Below are 20,911 nucleotides of genomic sequence, written 5' to 3'. Positions count from 1 at the left end.
TAGAAATATGTCTGTTGTGACGGAATGGATTCAGTGTGAAAGGACCCCAAGTCTAACAGGAGACTTGTTATAACAACTAGCAAAAGTCCAAGAGTGGTTAGTACACCATCGGTAAATTGCAGAAGTATTTATTCCTCAATGCATGCGTCAACATTACTTCTGAAATTTACCAATGGTGTGCTAACCAGTCTTGGATTTTGCTTATTGTACCGGGTTATGCACCTAACTTCAAATAGCAAGGTGTGCCACTTCCAAACCACCTACCTCTCTGGTATTACAACTAAGTCAGTCAGTCAGGGCTGGGGTCCCCAGGCATAAGTTACCATGGAGCCACCCTGACCCACAATCATCCCCCCCCCCCCTTTCAAATGTAGCATTAGGTGGACTCTGTGTCCCCCCTCCCCCCTGATAGTATGGAGCCGCAGAGCCAAATGACAGCCCCCTAGTCTCCCCTTAGGCCCAGTTTAATGCAGGGTACTTGGTGTGGAGCGCACTCACCTGTCCGGCCAGCACAATGCCTCCCGTGTGCTTCCACCCCACGGGCATGTAACTACTCACCTGACATGCCGCCAGCTCACAGAGAACAGGTGCCGGTGTTCGGGGATGTAGACAGGACACAGAAGGTAGCGCTATTAGCATGCATGGGGAAGGCCGTCATCCGGCTCTGGCAACTGCGAGTTTTGTCTCTAGAGAAGCACTGGCCCTGCAGTCTGTATTTTTATAGGCAGTGTTACTACAACAGAGAGATCAGGCAAATAATCTCAGTCTACCAGGTACTCCATGCAGTATAGTCACCTTGTGATTGGCCTGGAGAGAAGAGTGTGTGCAGGAAGTCCTGTATAGCAGCCTTCTGCTTCTGGAACTGCTCCAGCATCATCTTCACACTGATATCCATGGGAATCGTCACCTGCAATACAGAAAGGCACCTCTCAGTGGCTTGTGCTGCTGCAATTCCCTGCGAGTGGCAGAGGCTACTGTTTGTGCAGACAAACATACATTTCATCACTGTGATCATTGTAGGTGACAGTGTGACAAGCATTCTCTATACAGGCAAGCACATCCAGCTGAGCAGCATCTTGTGTGCAATGCTTCTCTATGGAGAGGTCCTGGCTTTAGGCCTGGAACCCACTAAGAATTGCTGCAGCGCTGTGTGCAGTGATTCCTAGTGTGCAGTGATTCTCCGATGCTGAGAAGCGCTGTGCAGTAAACAGTACAGCGCTTCTGATTAGCGAGTCACGTGTTTTATTTTTTGTTTTTAAATAAAACTATTATACTTATCAGGTGTCTGACTTCTGTCTGTTGCCCCACCCCCTAAAAGTTATAGGTGCTTCTGTAGGACCAATCAGAGAAATGCCTGCGATCTCTTACTTTAGTGGGCGGGGCTACGGACAGAAGGAGTAAATCAGGACACCTGGTAAGTATCATTCTTTTTTTCAATCGTAATCAGCCCCACAAAGCACTGCAAAATCGCTTTGCAAGAGCAATTTTGCAGCGCTTATATACTTAGCATTGAGTGCAAACATGCTCAGAATGCTACAAATCCTGCAATTGCTCCTAATCACAATTTTGGGAATCATTTTTGGGAATCGCCAGCGATTGTCGGTGATTTCAAAATGCTGCCAGAAACGCGCAAGTGGGTCCCATCCATAATGCTAGGTACACACTGAGATTTTCTGGAAGATTTACTGTCAGATCGATTATTTTCAACATGTCCAATTTCATTTCCGATCGATTTTCGACTGTTTTCCATTGACTTCTATCAGAAATCCATCGTAAAACGATCGAAAATCAGATCGGACATGTTGGAAATAATCGATCTGACAGTAAATCTGCCAGAAAATCTCATAGTGTGTACCTAGCATTACATTTGATAGCAATCGGCTGGAAAAGCCAGTGTATCCCATTCTGTCTCCTCTCTCTCCAAACCCCCCAAAAATTAATGTAAATGTGATGCAGCTTCAAGTTGGACCAATAAAAACTGACGGAGTTTCAGATTGGTTAAATTCCAAGCTGCAAATAATTATTAGCATGTCATCAATCATCCCTAGTAGTCCCCTTCCCCCTGTGCTGATGAGAATAACTTCAGTTCAGTAGCCTCATTTTTCTATCTAGGTCCTCCCTGCAGAGCATGAAACAGAGCGTGTCATGGAACAACCAGGCAATTTGCATTATCTAACCTTTTTTTTTTCAAACTCTTTTTATTGTTTTTCAACAAAGAAACAGACAAAACGCATCCATTGACAGTAATAAGCAGTCAAAATGTACAATCAGGTGGTACATCAGGGGTCTAGTCCTGGAAAAAGAAGTGAGTGGACTCACCCTAAAAACCTCTGCGCCGCGCCAAAAATGGGCGTGGTTAAGCATAGCGTGGGCATGGGTGGGGCCAAATATACATGGCCTTAGCAGTGGTATAAAAGGTCTGCCAGGGGAAGTTTGAGCTCTGTCGTAGTGTATCCCCAAAAAGTAGATGTAATCTGACAGCATTTCACCAAAAATACACATAATCTGGCAGAGGTTCCTCCAAAATACAGATAATATGGCAGTGGTTCCCCCAAAATAGACAATCTGGCAGCAGCAGTTCCCCCAACATACACATAATCTGGAAGCAGTTCCCCAAAATACGTGAAACCTAGTAGTGGATCACCCAAAATACACATAAAATACATGTAATCTGGCAGCAGTGGTCCCCCAACATACACAATCTGGCAGCGGTTCCACAAAATACACGTAATCTGGCATCAGCGGTTCCCCAAAAATACATATCTGACAGCAGTTCTCCCAAAATAGGTACCCCCAGTATAGCTAGCCAGGTCTATAGGTGTCCCCAGTATAAGTAGCCATGTGTATAGGTGTCCCCAGAATAGGTGGCCAAGTGTATACAGTGGTGTGAAAAACTATTTGCCCCCTTCCTGATTTCTTATTCTTTTGCATGTTTGTCACACTTAAATGTTCCTGCTCATCAAAAACCATTAACTATTAGTCCATGATAATGTAATTGAACACAAAATGCAGTTTCAAGTGATGTTTTTTATTATTTAGTGAGAAAAAAACCTCAAAACCTACATGGCCCTGTGTGAAAAAGAAATTGCCCCCTGAACCTAATAACTGGTTGGGCCACCCTTAGCAGCAATAACTGCAATCAAGCGTTTGCAATGAGTCTTTTACAGCGCTCTGGAGGAATTTTGGCCCACTCATCTTTGCAGAATTGTTGTAATTCAGCTTTATTTGAGGCTTTTCTAGCATGTCCCCAGTATAGCCAGGTGCCCCCAGTATATGTAACCAGGTGTATAGGTATCCCCAGTATAGCCAGGTGTATATGTCCCCGCAGTATATGTAGCCAGGTGAATATGTCCCCGCAGTATATGTAGCCAGGTGTATATGTCCCCAGTATATGTAGCCAGGTGTATAGGTGTCCCCAGTATATGTAGCCAGGTGTATAGGTGTCCTCAGTATATGTAGCCAGGTGTATAGGTGTCCTCAGTATATGTAGCCAGGTGCATAGGTGTCCTCAGTATATGTAGCCAGGTGCATAGGTGTCCCCAGTATATGTAGCCAGGTGTATAGGTGTCCCCAGTATATGTAGCCAGGTGTATAGGTGTCCCCAGTATATGTAGCCAGGTGTATAGGTGTCCCCAGTATATGTAGCCAGGTGTATAGGTGTCCCCAGTATATGAAGCCAGGTGTATAGTGGCCCCAGTATATGTAGCCAGGTGTATAGGTGTCCCCAGTATATGTAGCCAGGTGTATAGGTGTCCCCAGTATATGTAGCCAGGTGTATAGTGGCACCAGTATATGTAGCCAGGTGTATAGTGGCCCCAGTATATGTAGCCAGGTGTTTAGCGGCCCCAGTATATGTAGCCAGGTGTATAGCGGCCCCAGTATATGTAGCCAGGTGTATAGCGGCCCCAGTATATGTAGCCAGGTGTATAGCGGCCCCAGTATATGTAGCCAGATGTATAGTGGCCCCAGTATATGTAGCCAGGTGTATAGTGGCCCCAGTATATGTAGCCAGGTGTATAGTGGCCCCAGTACATGTAGCCAGGTGTATAGTGGCCCCAGTATATGTAGCCAGGTGTATAGGTGCCCCCCCAGCTGGAGGGGAGCAGTGGAGCAGAGAGGAGCATTGGGCAGAGCAGCGGGGAAGGGCGGACGTTTCCCCCCCCCCCCTTCCCTCACCTTAGGGCTCCTCTCCCTGGCTCGCCCCTCCATAACATTGAGGCTGTGGCTGGCAGCGGTGGCTGGCAGCGGCGGCGGTCGGCGGGACTTACCTCCTCCGGTGTTCCGGCGAGTGGACGCTGTGCCTATGCGTGCAGCTAGTCTGGTCTAGTGAAGACCAGACTAGCTGCACGCACGCACAGCGTCCACTCGCCGGAACACTGGAGGAGGTAAGTCCCGCCCACCGCCGCCGCTGCCAGCCACTGCCACCAGCCACCGCCTCAATGTTATGGAGGGGCGAGCCAGGGAGAGGAGCCCTAAGGTGAGGGAAGGGGGGGGGACGTCCGCCCTTTCCCGCTGCTCTGCCCAATGCTCCTCTCTGCTGCGCTGCTCCCCTCCAGGGTGCTAGGGGGGACGGCGTCCACTCTGCAATAATAGTAAGTGGACGTCGTCCCCCCGCGTTCACGCAGGACTCGACCCCTGTGGTACATACAATTTGCTGAGGAAGTATCAGAAAACTTTAAACATTAGAATGCAGAGGTGAATACATATATTAGTAGCATATGAAAAGTGATAAGGTATGGCAGCCTAATGAATATATTTAAAAAAACAAAACAAGTTTGATATAATATCTAGAAAATGAGGGGTAACACCCAGGTTTTCTACATTATTTTCAGAGGAACAGTGGCGTAGCTAAGGAGCTATGGGCCCCGATGCAAGTTTTACAATGGGGCCCCCCAAGCACTCTATACATAACAATTGATACGGTGCACCAAAACTTGCCAATGGCGACCACAGTGTCAGAGGTGCAAGAAGGGAATGGGGAACAGTTTGTTAATGATTACCACTATTCAAATTATCTATAGAAGTGATTATTATGAGCACAGGACCAATAGAGAGCTAATACTGTAGTTGAAAAACTTCCAGGAGATCCGCACACTCTGAATGAACCAAGTTCAATATTTTAATTCAGATAAAGTGACACATGCCATTCCATAAAACACCGACGATTCGTTTCGGGGCCCCGTGGGGTCCCCTTTGTAAAGGTAACAAACACAGAATGGTGACAATGTGATTAACAGCCAGACACCTTATAAGCAGAACATCAAATCATAAACCCCTCCCCAAGCTGATTCAAAATCTCCACTGCAATAACAAATTAGCATATGTAAACAACTCCTGTATAAAGCACATAAACATGATACAAGGGATCAGACATATCCATGTCATCGATTGATGGAATTACCTGCTTGCCAGTTCCTCATGCCCTTGCACGATCTGCCATGTCATCAGAATCAAGCCACCAGTGTCCCAACGCGGCCGTTAGGGCGGAAGTCCCGCGTCTCCGTGTGCTGGGAGATGACCCAACTGAGGCTCCGACTGGCCACTACCGGCGTCGCTCAGGGTCAGGAAGAATCCTAATACTGTAGTTGAGGTTTGGGCCCTTTGGGGGCCCCTCTGGCACAAGGGCCATGACGCGGTCGCAACCTCTGCAACCCCTATTGCTACGCCCTTGCAAAGGAATCTAACCAAACTTTCCATACTTTATAAAATTTGGCCAAAGAGCCCTTTGCTATCCAGGTAAGTTTGTATAAAGGGAGAGAACCATTAATGAGTTTCTTATATAGAGTGATAGAAGGTTCGGTTGAGAGCTTCCATTCCATAGCAATGTTTTTTTTTAGCATAAAAAAAGTAAAAGTCTAACTAAAGAACATTTGTGTTTGCTTAAAGAACATTCCTCTAACATTCCTAGTAGGTACGACTTATATTATTATTATTATTATTTAGTATTTATATAGTGCCGACATATTACGCAGCGCTGTACAGTGTATATATATATTGTCACTAACTGTCCCTCAAAGGAGCTCACAATCTAATCCCTACCATTGCCATATGTCTATATTATGTAGTGTAAGTACTGTAGCCTAGGGCCAATTTTTTTTTTTTTAGGAGGAGCCAATTAACTTATCCGTATGTTTTTGGAATGTGGGAGGAAACCGGAGTGCCCGGAAGAAACCCACGCAGACACGGAGAGAACATACAAACTCTTTGCAGATAGTGCCCTGGCTGGCACTCGAACCAGGGACCCAGCGCTGCAAGGCGAGAGAGCTAACCACTACGCCACCGTGCTGCCCAATGAAGGTATAAGTGGAATATCGAGAGTATTTAACAGAAAATGGGTTCATTTATTCCAGAAGGCCTGTACTACTGGACAGTCCCAAGTCATATGCCGAAAATTGCCTGGACTATGCCCACATCTCTAGCAGACATCACTTACTCCACTTGAGAATTTTGATAGTTTGACCGGAGTAATGTATATTTCATGAAACTTGTTTAACCTCCTTAGCAGTATGCCTGACACTGTGTCGGGCATACCGCTCGCTAGCCTCAGGAGTCCCCCATAAATAATTTATATGATCTAATGGCTGCAACAGCTTTAGCTAGCACTAGGCTAGCTAGTATAGGTAGCCAGCAAGTAAAGAATCACCCCCGATCCAGCCATTTATTACCCAGCCTGGCTCCAGCATTTGGTGCAGCCTCCCCGCACAGCTCCGGTCTCTCTATGGGGAGGATCAGGTCTGCGCATGACATCGGTGACGTCATGTACGATCCTCTCCATAGACCGGAGCTGTGCGGGGAGGCTGCACCGAATGCTGGAACCAGGCTGGGTAATGTATTATTAAGTGGCTGAATCGGGGGGTGCTGGCTGCCTATACTAGCTAGACTAGTGCTAGCTAAAGCTGTTGCAGCCATTAGATCAAATACATTATTCATAGGCGTAACGCTCAGGAGGTTAAAGGGAACCAAGCGCCAATCTTTGTTTCCTGGTTTCTAATAGCTATAAGAGCTGCCATGTTCCCCCTCCCCCTCTAGCTGCCCATTATTTATCCAGTAGAAGGTGTGAGGATGACTTATGTAAACTCTTTGAAGCACAATGTCCTAGCTCTCCACCCCCCTGCTGATGAAAGCTTTTTGTTTGCTCTGTGCTAATGTATGCAATAAAATAATTACCGTATTTTTCGGACTATAAGACGCCCCGGACTATAAGACGCACCCAGGTTTAGGGGGTAAAAACCAGGGGAAAAAAAATACTAAACCTGGGTGCATCCATGGTCCAGGAGTGTCTTATGGACCTTGTTACACTGCCAAGTTACACTAACCCCTGCTGTCCCCACAAACTATACTAAACTACACTTCAATAACTCCTGCTGCCCCCCCATCCCCCAAGCCGCCCCCCACCAAGCTACACTGCACTACACGAACCCCCACCCTCCTATCTTTCCCCAGCTACACTAACTAAACAGTAAATTTACATACATTAACCTTCCAGGCGGTAAGCCCGAACTGAGCTCGGGCTATGCCGCCGGAAGGCACCGCTCAGGCCCCGCTGGGCCGATTTGCATCATTTTTTTTTGCTGCACGCAGCTAGCACTTTGCTAGCTGCGTGCAGTGCCCGATCGCCGCCGCTACCCGCCGATCCGCCGCTATCCATCGCGCCGCAGCCGCCCCCCCCCCAGACCCCGTGCGCTGCCTGGCCAATCAGTGCCAGGCAGCTCTATGGGGTGGATCGGAATCCCCTTTGACGTCACGACGTCAATGATGTCGGTGACGTCATCCCGCCCCGTCGCCATGGCGACGGGGGAAGCCCTCCAGGAGATCCCGTTCTTTGAACGGGATCTCCTGATCGCCGATCGCCGGAGGCGATCGGAGGGGCTGGGGGGATGCCGCTGAGCAGCGGCTATCATGTAGCGAGACTTTGTCTCGCTACATGAAAAAACAAAAAAAAAAATTAAAAAAAAAGATTTGCGGCCCCCTGGCGATTTTTTAGCAAACCGCCAGGAGGGTTAAAGGAAATCTTACCAGCCCGGATGGCAATAGCTGGGTCCAGTGTGGGTGTCCATGCCATGTAAATGATGGCGGCAGCAGCAGCAGCAGCACCACCATTGTGATCCACAGTACTTTCAAAGGTAGCAGCAGCTGCAGTAACTATGCACACTACTTGTCCTTTGAACTTAATCCCCTCCCCCCCCCCCAGCATGCCCCGCAGCAGCGCATCCACAATGTTTGCATGTGATACAGGATAAGCCACCGTTATCAGCATAGCTAGTCCTTTGATCTCGCCCAGAAGCCGTCACCTCTAATGCTGGTCCTTTAAACTTGCCCAGAATACGCCGCCCGCCGTCCTCTCCAATGCTCGTCCTTTGATCTTGCCCAGAAGCAGTCACCCGCTGTTATCTCTAATCCCGGAAGCCGTCACCCGCCGTTATCACTAATGTTGATCCTTTAAACTTGCCCAGAATATGTCGGCAGCCATTATCTCCAATGCTCGTCCTTTGATCTTACCCAGCGTCAGACCCCATTAGCGCGATCCCTGCTGACAGGCAATTCAGCCGCTATAGCGGCAGAGTTCTCAGGCTTCCGTACCACCTATTTCTAGGTCCCGCATGGCTACGAAGCCCTCTCCTGGATTGGCGGCCAGCCCTGCATTAGATGGTGATTGGCCGGGATAGCTCCGGAGGCGGGACCTAGAAATACCGCTCAGCCAATCACCATCTAATACAGGGCTGGCCGCCAATACAGGAGAGAGCTTTGTAGCCCTGCGTGACAAATGAGAGACAAGGAAGTGGTAGAAGCTGGAGATGCCCGTGCAGTGTTCGGTGGTCCCGGTCTGTGTGCCGATAGCTGATTCCCCTTCCATTGGCAGCCATGCGGGCCAGCTCTCACAACACTTCGGGCTTCAGTACGCGCGGCTCCCCCAAAGACACGTGCAAGCAGACCACGTGGATCATACACAGCAGCAGCCTGAGACTCGCAGCGGTGCGCGGATAACACAGGTTGCCGCTTATGAGATCTTGGAGTCCCGCAGGGCTGAGTGATCACAGCTGATGAGTGATGACAGGTATGTGGGAGTTGAAGTGAAGGGCTAGTGAGTGTGGTGTGCATTATTGGCAGCTGCCGCGGGGCTTTGCGATGTGCGGGGGGAGATGGGGAGACACTGGAACAACAGGCAAAATGTAGCATTCGGACCATAAGACGCACTCACTTTTTCTCCCCACTTTTGGGGGAGAAAAAGTGCGTCTTATGGTCCGAAAAATACGGTACATCAGTCCTTATCTGCCTGAAATTTCTGTCTTCCCGCAGGCCTGGGAAGTAGGATAAAAAAAAACATTTAAATGTAAAAAGGAGGTAATTTTTTTATTATTGATTCACAATGTTAGCATGCATATTTAATGTACTATTGAGATGCCTTTGAAGCTAAAAATGGTGCTTGGCTCAATTTAAAAGGAAGTAAATATGGCAGCCTCCATATCCCTCTCAGTTCAGGTGTCCCATCATTACATATGATAGAGGAATGTGCATCTAATGAGGGTCAATGAGAAGCTAATAACTCCAAGTTAATGCTACTGTCATGCAAATTGGGCTTGCTGATGCTGGTTGATTGACTGGCCTAAAGCAAAAAAAATTCACATAAAGCTAAATGGAGATACAACAGTAGTAAGATATTCTAACCCCGACCTTGCTCTGCTCTTCAGACAGGTCCTCTTCACCATCCAGATCCCTGCAGTTATTAGCCTTGTACAAGAGCCTCTTCTGGGTCTTCTTTCCCTGGGTAAAAAAAAGAATGAAAATGAAACGGTAATCATCCCTAAACTGCCACACTAAACAATCACAAATGATCCATTCAGCTGACAGAACTGTAAAGTGTTTATTCAGTTTAAAGTACACACATGAGGACTGTTGCCTGGCAGTGTTGGGACCCAATCCTCCGGCCTGGAACCCACTACGAAACACTATCGCTAATCGCAATCGCTAGCGTTTTGTATAAGCAGTTTGTAGGCGATTTCATGAGCGTTTTAGGGAGCGATTTTAGAAAGTGTAATCAATTTGTCAGCGGTTGTGTAGCGATTAGAGTTTTAAAGTCTGATTGGTCCTTTTATTTATTTTTAATTTTGTTATAATGTACAGTAACTTTAAAACGCTAGCAAAATCGCTCCGTGCAAGTTTTGATGAGCGATTACGCCAGTGATTATAGACTTTACATTGAAGCGCTAACGCTAACAAAATGCTGCATGTCCTGCGCTTGCGATTTTGGGAATCGCAAACGCTCCAGTGGAAGTTGGCACATCCGTTAACATTAGCTGAGCGTTTTTGGAAATCGCTAGCGTTTTCAAGCACTCCCTAAATGCTCTGAAAAGCGCTCTTGTGGGTTCCAGCCCTCCGGGTGACAGTGAATGGCTGAGGCTGTGCAGATGCACCGGTAGCCTGGTTCTGTTGCAATTAGGTAAGAGAGAACAGAGGCGCCAAAAGGATAAAAGGGGTTTTAAAGGAGCTTAAAAGCCAAAACTTGGTAATTAGAGGAGGCAGTGGTGGACTTACCCCCTCCAAGCAGACACAACACGACTGTACATTCAGTCTATTTATTAACAAACTCCAGATAAAACAAAGCAACGCGTTTCACGGGTCAGCGCCCGCTTCCTCAGGCAATAGAAAAAGGAGTTACAGCATCTAGCAAAACAAACGACACTCAGCGCCTCTGCTCTAATTACCAAGGTTTGGCTTTTAAGCTCCTTTAAAACCCCTTTTATCCTTTTGGCGCCTCTGTTCTCTCTTATATAATATCGTATCCACCCTTGGTGGAGGGTTGCGACCCTTTCTACTATTTACAGAGAGCGACTTCTTATTCCTGAGTGGGGTCAGGATAATCTCCCCACCTGCCTTTACAGTGGTTGCCTATTGGTGACCCATGTTTGTGAGTATAACAACTATTACTCAACAACAACAACAACAACAAATAACATTTGTAAAGCGCTTTTCTCCCGTGGGACTCAAAGCGCATAAGCATGGCTCCGACCATCGTGGTACAGAGGAAGAATTTTATAAATCTGGAAATGCCAGGCTAAACAGGTGGCTTTTCAGTCTGGATTTGAATAGCTCCAGGGATGGTGCTGTCTTTACTGGGTGTGGTAGGGAGTTCCAAAGAGTAGGGGCAGCATGACAGAAGGCTCTGTCTCCAGACTTTTTGAGGTGCACTCTGGGAGTGACCAAGTTTATAGAACTTGCTGATCTGAGGTTGTGAGAGGTGTGGTGCAGCTTCAGCAAGTCCTTCATGTATCCAGGGCCCAGATTGTGCAGGGATTTGAATGTCAGCAGTCCAATCTTGAAGAGTATTCTCCATTCTACTGGTAGCCAGTGCAGTGAGCGAAGGATCGGTGTAATGTGACAGTGGCGAGGCTGGTTTGTTAGCAATCTGGCAGCAGCATTCTGCACTAATTGCAGGCGACGCAGGTCCTTTTTGGGGAGGCCAGCATACAGGGCATTGCAGTAGTCCAGCCGTGATGTGATGAAGGCGTGGACAAGGGTTTGAAGATCCTCTGGGGGAATCAGATGTTTAATCTTTGCAATGTTCTTCAGATGAAAGAAGGAAGATTTAACTACAGATGAAATTTGGTTTCTGAAACTCAATTCCCCATCGATTACTACGCCAAGGCTGCGCACAAGGTTGGAGCTGTTTATGTCTGAATTCCCAATCCTGATTGGTGTTGCTTTAGGATAGAGCTGTTTTGATGGCGAGCACTGGCTTTGGACAAACAGGACCTCAGTTTTGTCAGCATTCAGTTTCAACCAGTTATCATTCATCCATGCCTGAAGCTCAGCTAAGCAAGAGTTTATTTTTGGGGTAGGGTCTGTTCCACCAGGTTTGAAGGACAGGTATAGCTGTGTGTCATCGGCGTAGCAGTGGTACGTCAGGCCATGTCGTTGGATAAGTGTACCGATTGGCAACATGTAGATTGCAAACAGCAGAGGGGATAGGATTGATCCTTGTGGCACTCCGAATTGTAGAGGTGCAGGTTTGGACATTATAGGTCCTAGGGATACTCTCTGTGTTCTGTCAGTCAGGAATGATCTGAACCACTGGAGGACTGATCCACTGATGCCACAGTACTCCTGCAGTCTGTTAAAGGGGAACTGAAGAGAGAGGTATATGGAGGCTGTCATGTTTATTTCCTTTTAATCAATACCAGTTACCTGGCGGCCCTGCTGGTCTATTTCTCTGCAGTAGTATCTGATTAAAACCAGAAACAAGCATGCAGCTAGTCTTGTCAGATCAGACTTATAAGTCTGAACCACTGAAACACCTGATCTGCTGCATGCTTGTTCAGGGGCTATGGCTAATAGTATTAGAGGCAGAGGATCAGCAGGGCTGCCAGGTAACTGGTATTGTCTAAAAGGAAATAAACATGACAGCCTCCATATACCTCTCTCTTCAGTTCCCCTTTAAGCAGGATTTTATGGTCAACTGTATCAAAAGCAGCTGAGAGATCCAACAGGATTAGGATGGAGCATTCCCCTCTGTACCTTGCCATGAGCAGATCGTTGCAGACTTGGATGAGGGTTGTTTCACAGCTGTGGTGTTTCTTAAAGCCAGATTGTAGAGGGTCCAGGATGTTGTTTACTGACAGCCTGGTTTCAAGTTGCAGATAGACAGCCTTTTCAATAACTTTACCTAAGAAGGGGAGGTTGGAGACAGGTCTGTAGCTGCTCATAGCATCTGGATCCATGGAAGGTTTTTTAAGAAGGGGCTTGATGATTCCTTCTTTTAGAGAGGTAGGAAACCTCCCTGCTTGCAGAGAGCAATTTACTATTTTGTGAAATGCTGGACCAAGCAGGTCAGGGCATTTCAGCATATGTTTAGTTGGTCCAGGGTCCAGGTCGCAGGTTGTCTGGCGGAGACGACAGAGGATGTCTGAGATCTCTTCCTCACTAATACTTTTGAAGTCAGTCCAGGGTGTTAGGTTGTTTTTGCAGCTATTTCCATTAGTTGCATGAGTCTTGGGTGCTGTGGACTGAATGAGAGACCGAATAGAAGATACTTTGTCAGCAAAGTAGCAAGCAAATTTCTCACATAGCTCCTTTGAGGGAGTTATAGTGGGTTTTAGACAGGATGGATTACATAGTCTATCAACTGTGCGGAATAGTTGGGCTGGTCTGTTGGCGGCCTTTGCGATCTCCTGTGATAGGTAGGAGGATTTTTTCTTGGTGATCGCATTTTGGTAGCTTTCCAGGTGAGAGACAAGGGTGTGTTTATCTTTTGAATTCTGAGATTTTCGCCACTTCCTTTCTAGTCTGCGCACTTCTTTCTTTATGTCCTTTAGTGAGCTGTCAAACCACCGTGCATGGTGAAGTGGTGTAGATCGTTTGATGCGAACTGGAGCGAGGGCGTCATAGGCAGATGACACTGCATGGTTGTATATCAGGACCATGGAGTCTGGGTCTGCGCAATGATTGGTTAATGCGTCGAAGTTGAGGATATTCTGAACGTGCTGGGGTGAGACATCTTTCAGTGAACGGTATTTTATGAGTTCTTTCCCTCTGTGTTTTATCGCTGGTGCTGTCAGAGAGAAGTGGATGGTGTGGTGGTCTGACCATACCACTGGGTTTATATCCATGTGTGATATTAAAAGTCCGGAATGAAATATAAGATCCAGGGTGTGCCCTTTCGTGTGGGTGGGGAGGTTGACAGCCTGAGAGAGACCCAGTTCACTCATTATGAGAAGTAGTTCACTTCCTAGCTGGGAGTCGTGATCATCCACCCATGCATTGAAGTCCCCCAGGATGATCCATCTAGGGTGTTCCACTGTTACGCAGGATAAGAGTTCAGATATTTCCTTAAGAAAGGCTGGACCATTTTTTGGGGGGCGGTATATGAGCAATATGTTGATGTTTACTTCTGCTGACAGTTGAGCTGCAAGACATTCAAAGGTTTCAGTGGGGCCTATGGGCAGGGGCCTTATGTTCAAAGAGGATCTGAAGCATATGGCAACCCCCCCACCCTTGCCGACTTGTCTCTCACAGTGCAAGATTGAATAATTGGCCGGCACGGTTGCTTCAAGAGTTGGGCCTGCATGCTTCCCAAGCCAGGTCTCTGTTAAAAAGGTCAAATCAGAGAGCTCTATTAGGTCATGTATAGTTGCAGTCTTATTATTTATCGATCTGGCATTGCAGAGTGTAGCTGTGATTAAGCTTTTCTGAGGGCAAATATGTTTTTTATACTTGGATCCACTACCTCTCCGCCCCCTTCTGCATTTCCTGAGTATCCCAAAGGATTTTAAGCAGAGAGCTAGTGAGGTGTTAATTTGTAATTGTTCCTTGGGAGGGCAGGCAGAGAGAAGGTCCTTTGATGAGTATTTGTATGTTGACATTAGAGACAATAGACTTGTTCAGATAGCTTGTACTTCTGGAGTCCTGCTGAGATCAAAGGGGATCTGTGCAAACTCCTTTCATTCCTACACAGAGTTGGATCATAGATTTATTTTAAGTAAAGTTCCTTGTTTTAGAGTTAGTTGATAAATGATAACATAAATGTGGAAAATAGTCACTTGGTGCATATGCCTTGGATAATGAATAAAGGATTACTCACAGGGTGGAGTGAGGGCAATCACAGGCAATCAAGTCTTCAGAGAGGTTGAGGGTCTTGTTTCAGGTCAGCTGTTAGAAGGCTTGGTGTGTTCAGCAGAGGTAAGCTTCATGGAGGATTTCAATCCAGTTTAAATCTCTACTATCCAAAGTAATCCGATTGTTCTGGTTGGTTGTAGTTGTAGTCTTGGTCGTGGTGGGTGGAATTCCTCTGTATTTTGAGTCCAGTTTCAGCACAAATAGGTTTAAAGGTGTAGAAATCTGAGACAAGGTCTTTGTCATTACCCCCTTTGTCAATACATACTACACTATTGGGGCTCTTGGTGTTCCTCTGTTTATCTCGTTTGCTGTTGCAATTAGGGAGGATCAATGAGATGCAAATATTTCTGAGTCTATGCAAATTTATATGCAAATATATGCAGCTTGAAAACGGCCAATCAATTTAAAGGACAACTGTAGTGAGAATTATATGGAGGCTGCCATATTTACTTCTTTTTAATCAATATCAGATGCCTAGCTATCCTGCTGATCCTCTGCCCTTTAAAACTTTTAGACATAGCCCCTGAACAAGCATGCATCAGATCAGGTGTTTCTGACATTATTGGCAGATCTGACAAGATTAGCTGCATGCTTGTTTCTGCTGTTATTCAGACACTACTGCAGCCAAATAGATCAGCAGGGCTGCCAGGAAACCAGTATTTTTTAAAAGGAAATGAATATGGCAGCCTCCATATACCTCTCACTACAGTTGTCAGTACTTCCTCCTCTCTGCCCGTCCTCATGAAGGTCCTCTATAAATGGCACTAATAGGTCCTATCTGCACAGCGCGCTGGGGAGCTGCACTGTGTGCGGTCTTGAGGTAATTTAGTTTGGAACGATAGTGTACTAATAGCTGTATTAGTGCACTATCGTTCTGAGTTAAATTACCTCAAGACCGCACACAGTGCAGCTCCCCAGCGCGTTATGCAGATAGGAACTATTAGCGGCGAGTGGAGGGGGGAATTCCTGAGGACGGGCAGAGAGAAGGAAGTACTGACACTTCCTCCCTGCCCATCTAAGACGTTCTGTATTATGGCTGAGCACAGTGGGGGATGGGGGGCACTAAATGGGGAGGGTGGTGCTGTGACTCATGTCACAGCACAGCAAATAAACAAGCATTCAAAACAATTGCATTTAAAACTAGGTCAGGGGTACTTAAAAGTAAACTTGAAGTGAGGAAACACTTCAGGACAGATTTGATACTCACCTTAGCAGAGGGAAGGCTAGATACCATATATCAGTGCTGCCCAACTTCATGGTCTGGGTGCGACTAGCACCGGATTATTCAGCCAGAGGTGGCAGAGCATCAATGTCCTGCCGTTGGGGATGTGGAGCCAAGTGCAAACAAGAGGTGGGCCTGTCAGAGGACTGACACCAAAAATACCCCTGACAGGCGAGTGCAGCTCAGGGGCCACATCCGGCCTGCGGGCCGCCAGTTGGACAGCTCTGCCATAGATTATTCACTTTCCTCTGGTTCGTCATTTCAGTTCTGTCCCCCTATGTAGCTATTTGACCTGCTCAGTCCAATAGCTCATTGGGACTGCACCCCAAGTAGTTCCGAGGAAGAGCGCATCATTACAGCGCATGCACAAGTTTGAATTGCGCACACGCAGTATGGCATTGGAAAGGGAAGGCTCTATTCTATCCAGAGCCTTCCATACAACATGAAAGTAGTAAAATTGGGTAATTAGGATTGGATGTGTGTACTTAGCTTTAGCAACTCACTGGCCATTCCTGGTACACATTCAGCCCTGGGGAGGATTGCACTGACCTATCCTCTGTCCTTACTGGTTAATGGGAATAGCTGGACTGAAGGCTCAGGACTTCTGCCTGGCTGTAGGCGATATTCCCTTAGGCCTTGTTCACATTACAATCGCAAGCGCTGAGTGATTTATGGAGCGATTTTAAAAAAGGGTGATTCTCACTGCTGCCTGGCAACTGCTCACTGAGCTTGCAGGTCAGCCGCCTGTGGACAAGGGTCCCTAATACTGAGCATATATGCGAGACCTCTATTTTGGAATTTCTGTCATTAGAAAAATAGTAATATAAGAGTGAAGTTCTTACCGCATTCTTCTGCATGTCTGCTGGACTCAGCCTGGACCTCCTCCGTCCACAGCAGGCAGAACAGGACTGCCCCAAAGATGGCCACGTTACCCAACCTCATCTCCAATCTTCTGCTCTGCACAAGAAAGATACAAGGCCATCATTGCTGGCACTGTTAATCAGTTTACAGGGTGAATGCAAATGTAATGGTCATTTCATGTAGCGGCTCAATTTCATTGGTCAATCCCTGTGTCGAGATTATGGATGGTCTATAAAAGTGCTGTCAGCCCGCCAGGCCTCCTGCTCCATGCTGTGGCAGCGCAACTTTTTTTTTTTGCTTTTTTTAAACCCTTTCCCCCATGCTGCGGCCTATAAACATTTACAGCCTCCCCCCCCTCTTTGTCCCCCGTGCTGCCACCTCTAACACCCCTCAGATCGGTGGCGGCAGAAGATAGGAACCAGCCACACCAGCGCATGGCAGCCGCACGGGGGACTTTAAGTGATGGACGTGACCGATGATGTCACATCCTCCATTCAAATTCACCGCGCGGCTGCTATGCGCCGGTCTGACTGGCTCCGATCTCCTGCCCGTCGCTGCCGATCTGAGGTGAATTAGAGGCGGTAGCACGGGGGACAAAGACGGGGGAGGCTGTAAATATTTATAGGCCGCAGCATGGGGGAAAGGGTTTGAAAAACAGGCGGCAGCACGGGGACAACGAGGGGGGCAACGAGGGGGTGTAAATATTTTAGCTCTGCGGCCACTCCGAGTGAATTTTGTGAGCACAACTGCGGCCAATCAGTGCATTTTTGTGGGCACATCTGAGTGAATTTGTGGGAACAACTGCGGCCAATCTGAGTGAATTTTGTGGGCACAACTACGGCCAATCTGAGTGAATTTTGTGGGCACAACTGCGGCCAATCAGTGCATTTTGTGGGCACATCTGAGTGAATTTTGTGGGCATATCTGAGTGAATTATGTGGGCACAACTGCGGCCAATCTGAGTGAATTTTGTGGGCACAACTGCGGCCAATCTGAGTGAATTTTGTGGGCACAACTGCGGCCAATCTGAGTGAATTTTGTGGGCACAACTGCGGCCAATCAGTGCATTTTGTGGGCACATCTGAGTGAATTTTGTGGGCATATCTGAGTGAATTATGTGGGCGCAACTGTGGCCAATCTGAGTGAATTTTGTGGGCACAACTGCGGCCAATCTGAGTGAATTTTGTGGGCACAACTACGGCCAATCTGAGTGAATTTTGTGGGCACAACTGCGGCCAATCAGTGCATTTTGTGGGCACATCTGAGTGAATTTTGTGGGCATATCTGAGTGAATTATGTGGGCACAACTGCGGCCAATCTGAGTGAATTTTTTGGGCACAACTGCGGCCAATCTGATTGCATTTGGTGGGCACAACTGCAGCCAATCTGAGTGCATTTTGTAGGCACAATTGCAGCCAATCTGGATGTATTTTGTGGGTAAATCTGCAGCCAATCTGAATGTATTTTTTGGGTACATCTGCAGCCAATCTGAATGTATTTTGTGGGTAAATCTGCAGGCAATCTTTGTGTATTTTGTGGGTAAATCTGCAGGCAATCTTCTTGTATTTTGTGGGTAAATCTGCAGCCAATCTGAATGTATTTTGTGGGTAAATCTGCAGCCAATCTGAATGTATTTTTTGGGTACATCTGCAGCCAATCTGAATGTATTTTGTGGGTCAATCTGCAGGCAATCTTTGTGTATTTTGTGGGTAAATCTGCAGCCATTCTGAATGTATTTTGTGGGTAAATCTGCAGTCAATCTGAATGTATTTTGTGGGTAAATCTGCAGCCAATCTGAATGTATTTTGTGGGTAAATCTGCAGCCAATCTGAATGTATTTTGTGGGTAAATCTGCAGCCTATCTGAATATATTTTGTGGGTAAATCCAGGGCTGTGGAGTCGGAGTCGGGGCAATTTTGGGCACCCGGAGTCGGAGTTGGAGTCATGGTTTCATAAACTGAGGAGTCGGAGTTGGAAGATTTTTGTACCGACTCCACAGCCCTGGGTAAATCTGCAGCCAATCTGAATGTATTTTGTGGGTAAATCTGCAGCCAATCTGAATGTATTTTTTGGGTACATCTGCAGCCAATCTGAATGTATTTTGTGGGTAAATCTGCAGGCAATCTTTGTGTATTTAGTGTGTAAATCTGCAGCCAATCTGAATGTATTTTGTGGGTACATCTGCAGCCAATCTGAATGTATTTTGTGGGTACATCTGCAGCCAATCTGAATGTATTTTGTGGGTAAATCTGCAGCCAATCTGAATGTATTTTATGGGTAAGTCTGCAGCCAATCTGAATGTATTTTGTGGGTAAATCTGCAGCCAATCTGAATGTATTTTGTGGGTAAATCTGCAGCCAATCTGAGTGCATTTTGTGGAGAATCTGCTATCACTCCATTTGCATTTTGTGGTGAAATCTGCTGCTATATATATATATTTCTTTTTCCCAGGGGGTGAGGGGACTTTGTCGGACTGCCGGCCCTCCACCATGTGGTCTGAAAACAAAACGGCCCTCCATGCCCGCGAAGTTGGACAGCACTGGTCTATGAGATAATAATTCCGTATAATGCAAATGCTATATGTAAATGTATGCAGTTTGAAGATGAACCAAAGGTCCTGCCAAGGTGTAATTAGATTGCTTCATTTTCAAGCTATACAAAATGGCCATAACATTTGCATCAACTCCGAATTATTTGAATTTCATTGACCATCCCTAGCCAAGATAATTTGCTCCATATCTGCTCCCAACTGTAACCCTTTCCCTGATTAAAATTAACCTGAAGAGAAAATAAACTTATGAGATCACAAATTGTATGTGTAGTACAGCTAAGATATAGAACATTAGTAGCATAGAAAAAGGTCTCATGTTGTTTTCCAGTTAAGGAAGAGTTAAACAAGTCAGTTATCTATGCAAAAGAGCTTTTCTGAGCTATTCGACCCACTAGGTTGAATACAGTCCTGTTTTTGTGAAGCACATATAAAACCAAGAAACAGTGAGAGACAACCTGAGATAAGGTTTTACTGCAGGACAGTTCAAAAGGTCATTATCTTTGCTTTGTTTCATAGCTTTAGGCTAGTTACACACCGGGATGTTGCGTTATAGTGGACGCTATGGTCGCATAACGTCCCATAACGCAACGCCTGCCGGTGTTGGTAGAGGACGTTGAGTGAGCCGCGTTAAGCGGCTCTTTCCGCATTAGGGCAGTGAGAGTGGCGCTGATTGGCCGGCGGTACCACGTGATGCGGAGTGTTTTCACGTGGTACCGCCAGCCAATCAGCGGCCACCAGTGCAGTGCATATTGAGTAGCCATGTGCGCGGCTACGTAGCGGCCTCTCCCCGCCTCCTCTCCGCCCCAACACTGAGCATGTGCAAACAGTCTAACGCGGCTTAAGCCGATGGAATGCTATAGTATAGGTTTATTCCACAGCGAAACGGTCGTAAGGCCGTGCACCCACTGGCGCCCACAGACGTCCCTCCCCCACCTCAGCAGCAGCACGATAAGTACTTGTGATACAGTGCACCATTATGCCACTTGATGCTACACCATTGTTTTCACTCATGTATGCCTGCTGATATACATTAAAAAGCTACAGTGCCAGACCATCTCCTTTCTTGCAATATGTTCCAGAATGCTATAGTATGCTGCACGTTCTAAAGAACGTGCAGCGTTACATGTAACGCAACGTGGGCAGTGTGAACAGCCCCCTTGACTTTGTATTGCTGTGAGTTGGGGAGCGTTACAGGCTGCACTAACGTGCGCCTGTAACGTCCCTGTGTGGAAGCAGCCTAAAAGACAGACTGTGGTTTCTGACAAGATTAGCTGCATGCTTGCTTCAGGTGTGATTCAGGCACCAACACAGTTCCCATTCATTGATCTAAGTCCCCATGTGAATGACCACAATGAGATGGTGCCGTCATTCACAAAAAATACTTCCACGTCCATGCATTACTTTGTGTAGTAAGACTACGCATAGGAAAGTGATGCATGGGGACATCTTGTGACCAAAAAGTAAAATTACATCTACAAACATTTTTTTTTTTTTTTAAATGAAGACATTTTTTTTTTTTAAGAGAATCAGGCAGGGTTCTGCGAATAAAATCCCCATACAGAGGCTGGGTCTGTCTATAGAGCCCAGCCTCTGTTGCTATATAGATCGCCCCTAATCGCCCCCTGCACTCTACAATACCACATAAATCACAGCCGCGCTGTGTTTAC

The 20,911-nt window shown here is 46.7% G+C and overlaps 1 protein-coding gene across 3 annotated transcripts in view; it reads right to left on the bottom strand.

The window, feature by feature from the left end:
- Positions 1 to 20,911, bottom strand: part of LOC137536052 (ghrelin-like) — a 64,379-nt gene that overhangs the window by 25,942 nt on the left and 17,526 nt on the right. For 2 of the 3 annotated variants that reach the window (XM_068258027.1, XM_068258026.1), the window contains exons 3-5: positions 16,675 to 16,789; positions 9,673 to 9,762; positions 796 to 907 (exon numbers count right to left, since the gene is read on the bottom strand). In XM_068258027.1, the coding sequence (XP_068114128.1) occupies positions 796 to 907; positions 9,673 to 9,762; positions 16,675 to 16,689 (217 nt within the window). In that variant the 5' untranslated portion in view covers positions 16,690 to 16,789. Of the gene's footprint in view, positions 1 to 569; positions 711 to 795; positions 908 to 9,672; positions 9,763 to 16,674; positions 16,790 to 20,911 lie in introns of those variants that run through there. The other variant, XM_068258028.1, reaches the window with a different exon arrangement.

The sequence above is a fragment of the Hyperolius riggenbachi genome, chromosome 10 (assembly GCF_040937935.1).
Source record: "Hyperolius riggenbachi isolate aHypRig1 chromosome 10, aHypRig1.pri, whole genome shotgun sequence".
Lineage (NCBI taxonomy): Eukaryota > Metazoa > Chordata > Amphibia > Anura > Hyperoliidae > Hyperolius > Hyperolius riggenbachi.
Note: the sequence above shows the minus strand (reverse complement) of the source record. Positions and strands in the feature narration are given on the sequence as shown.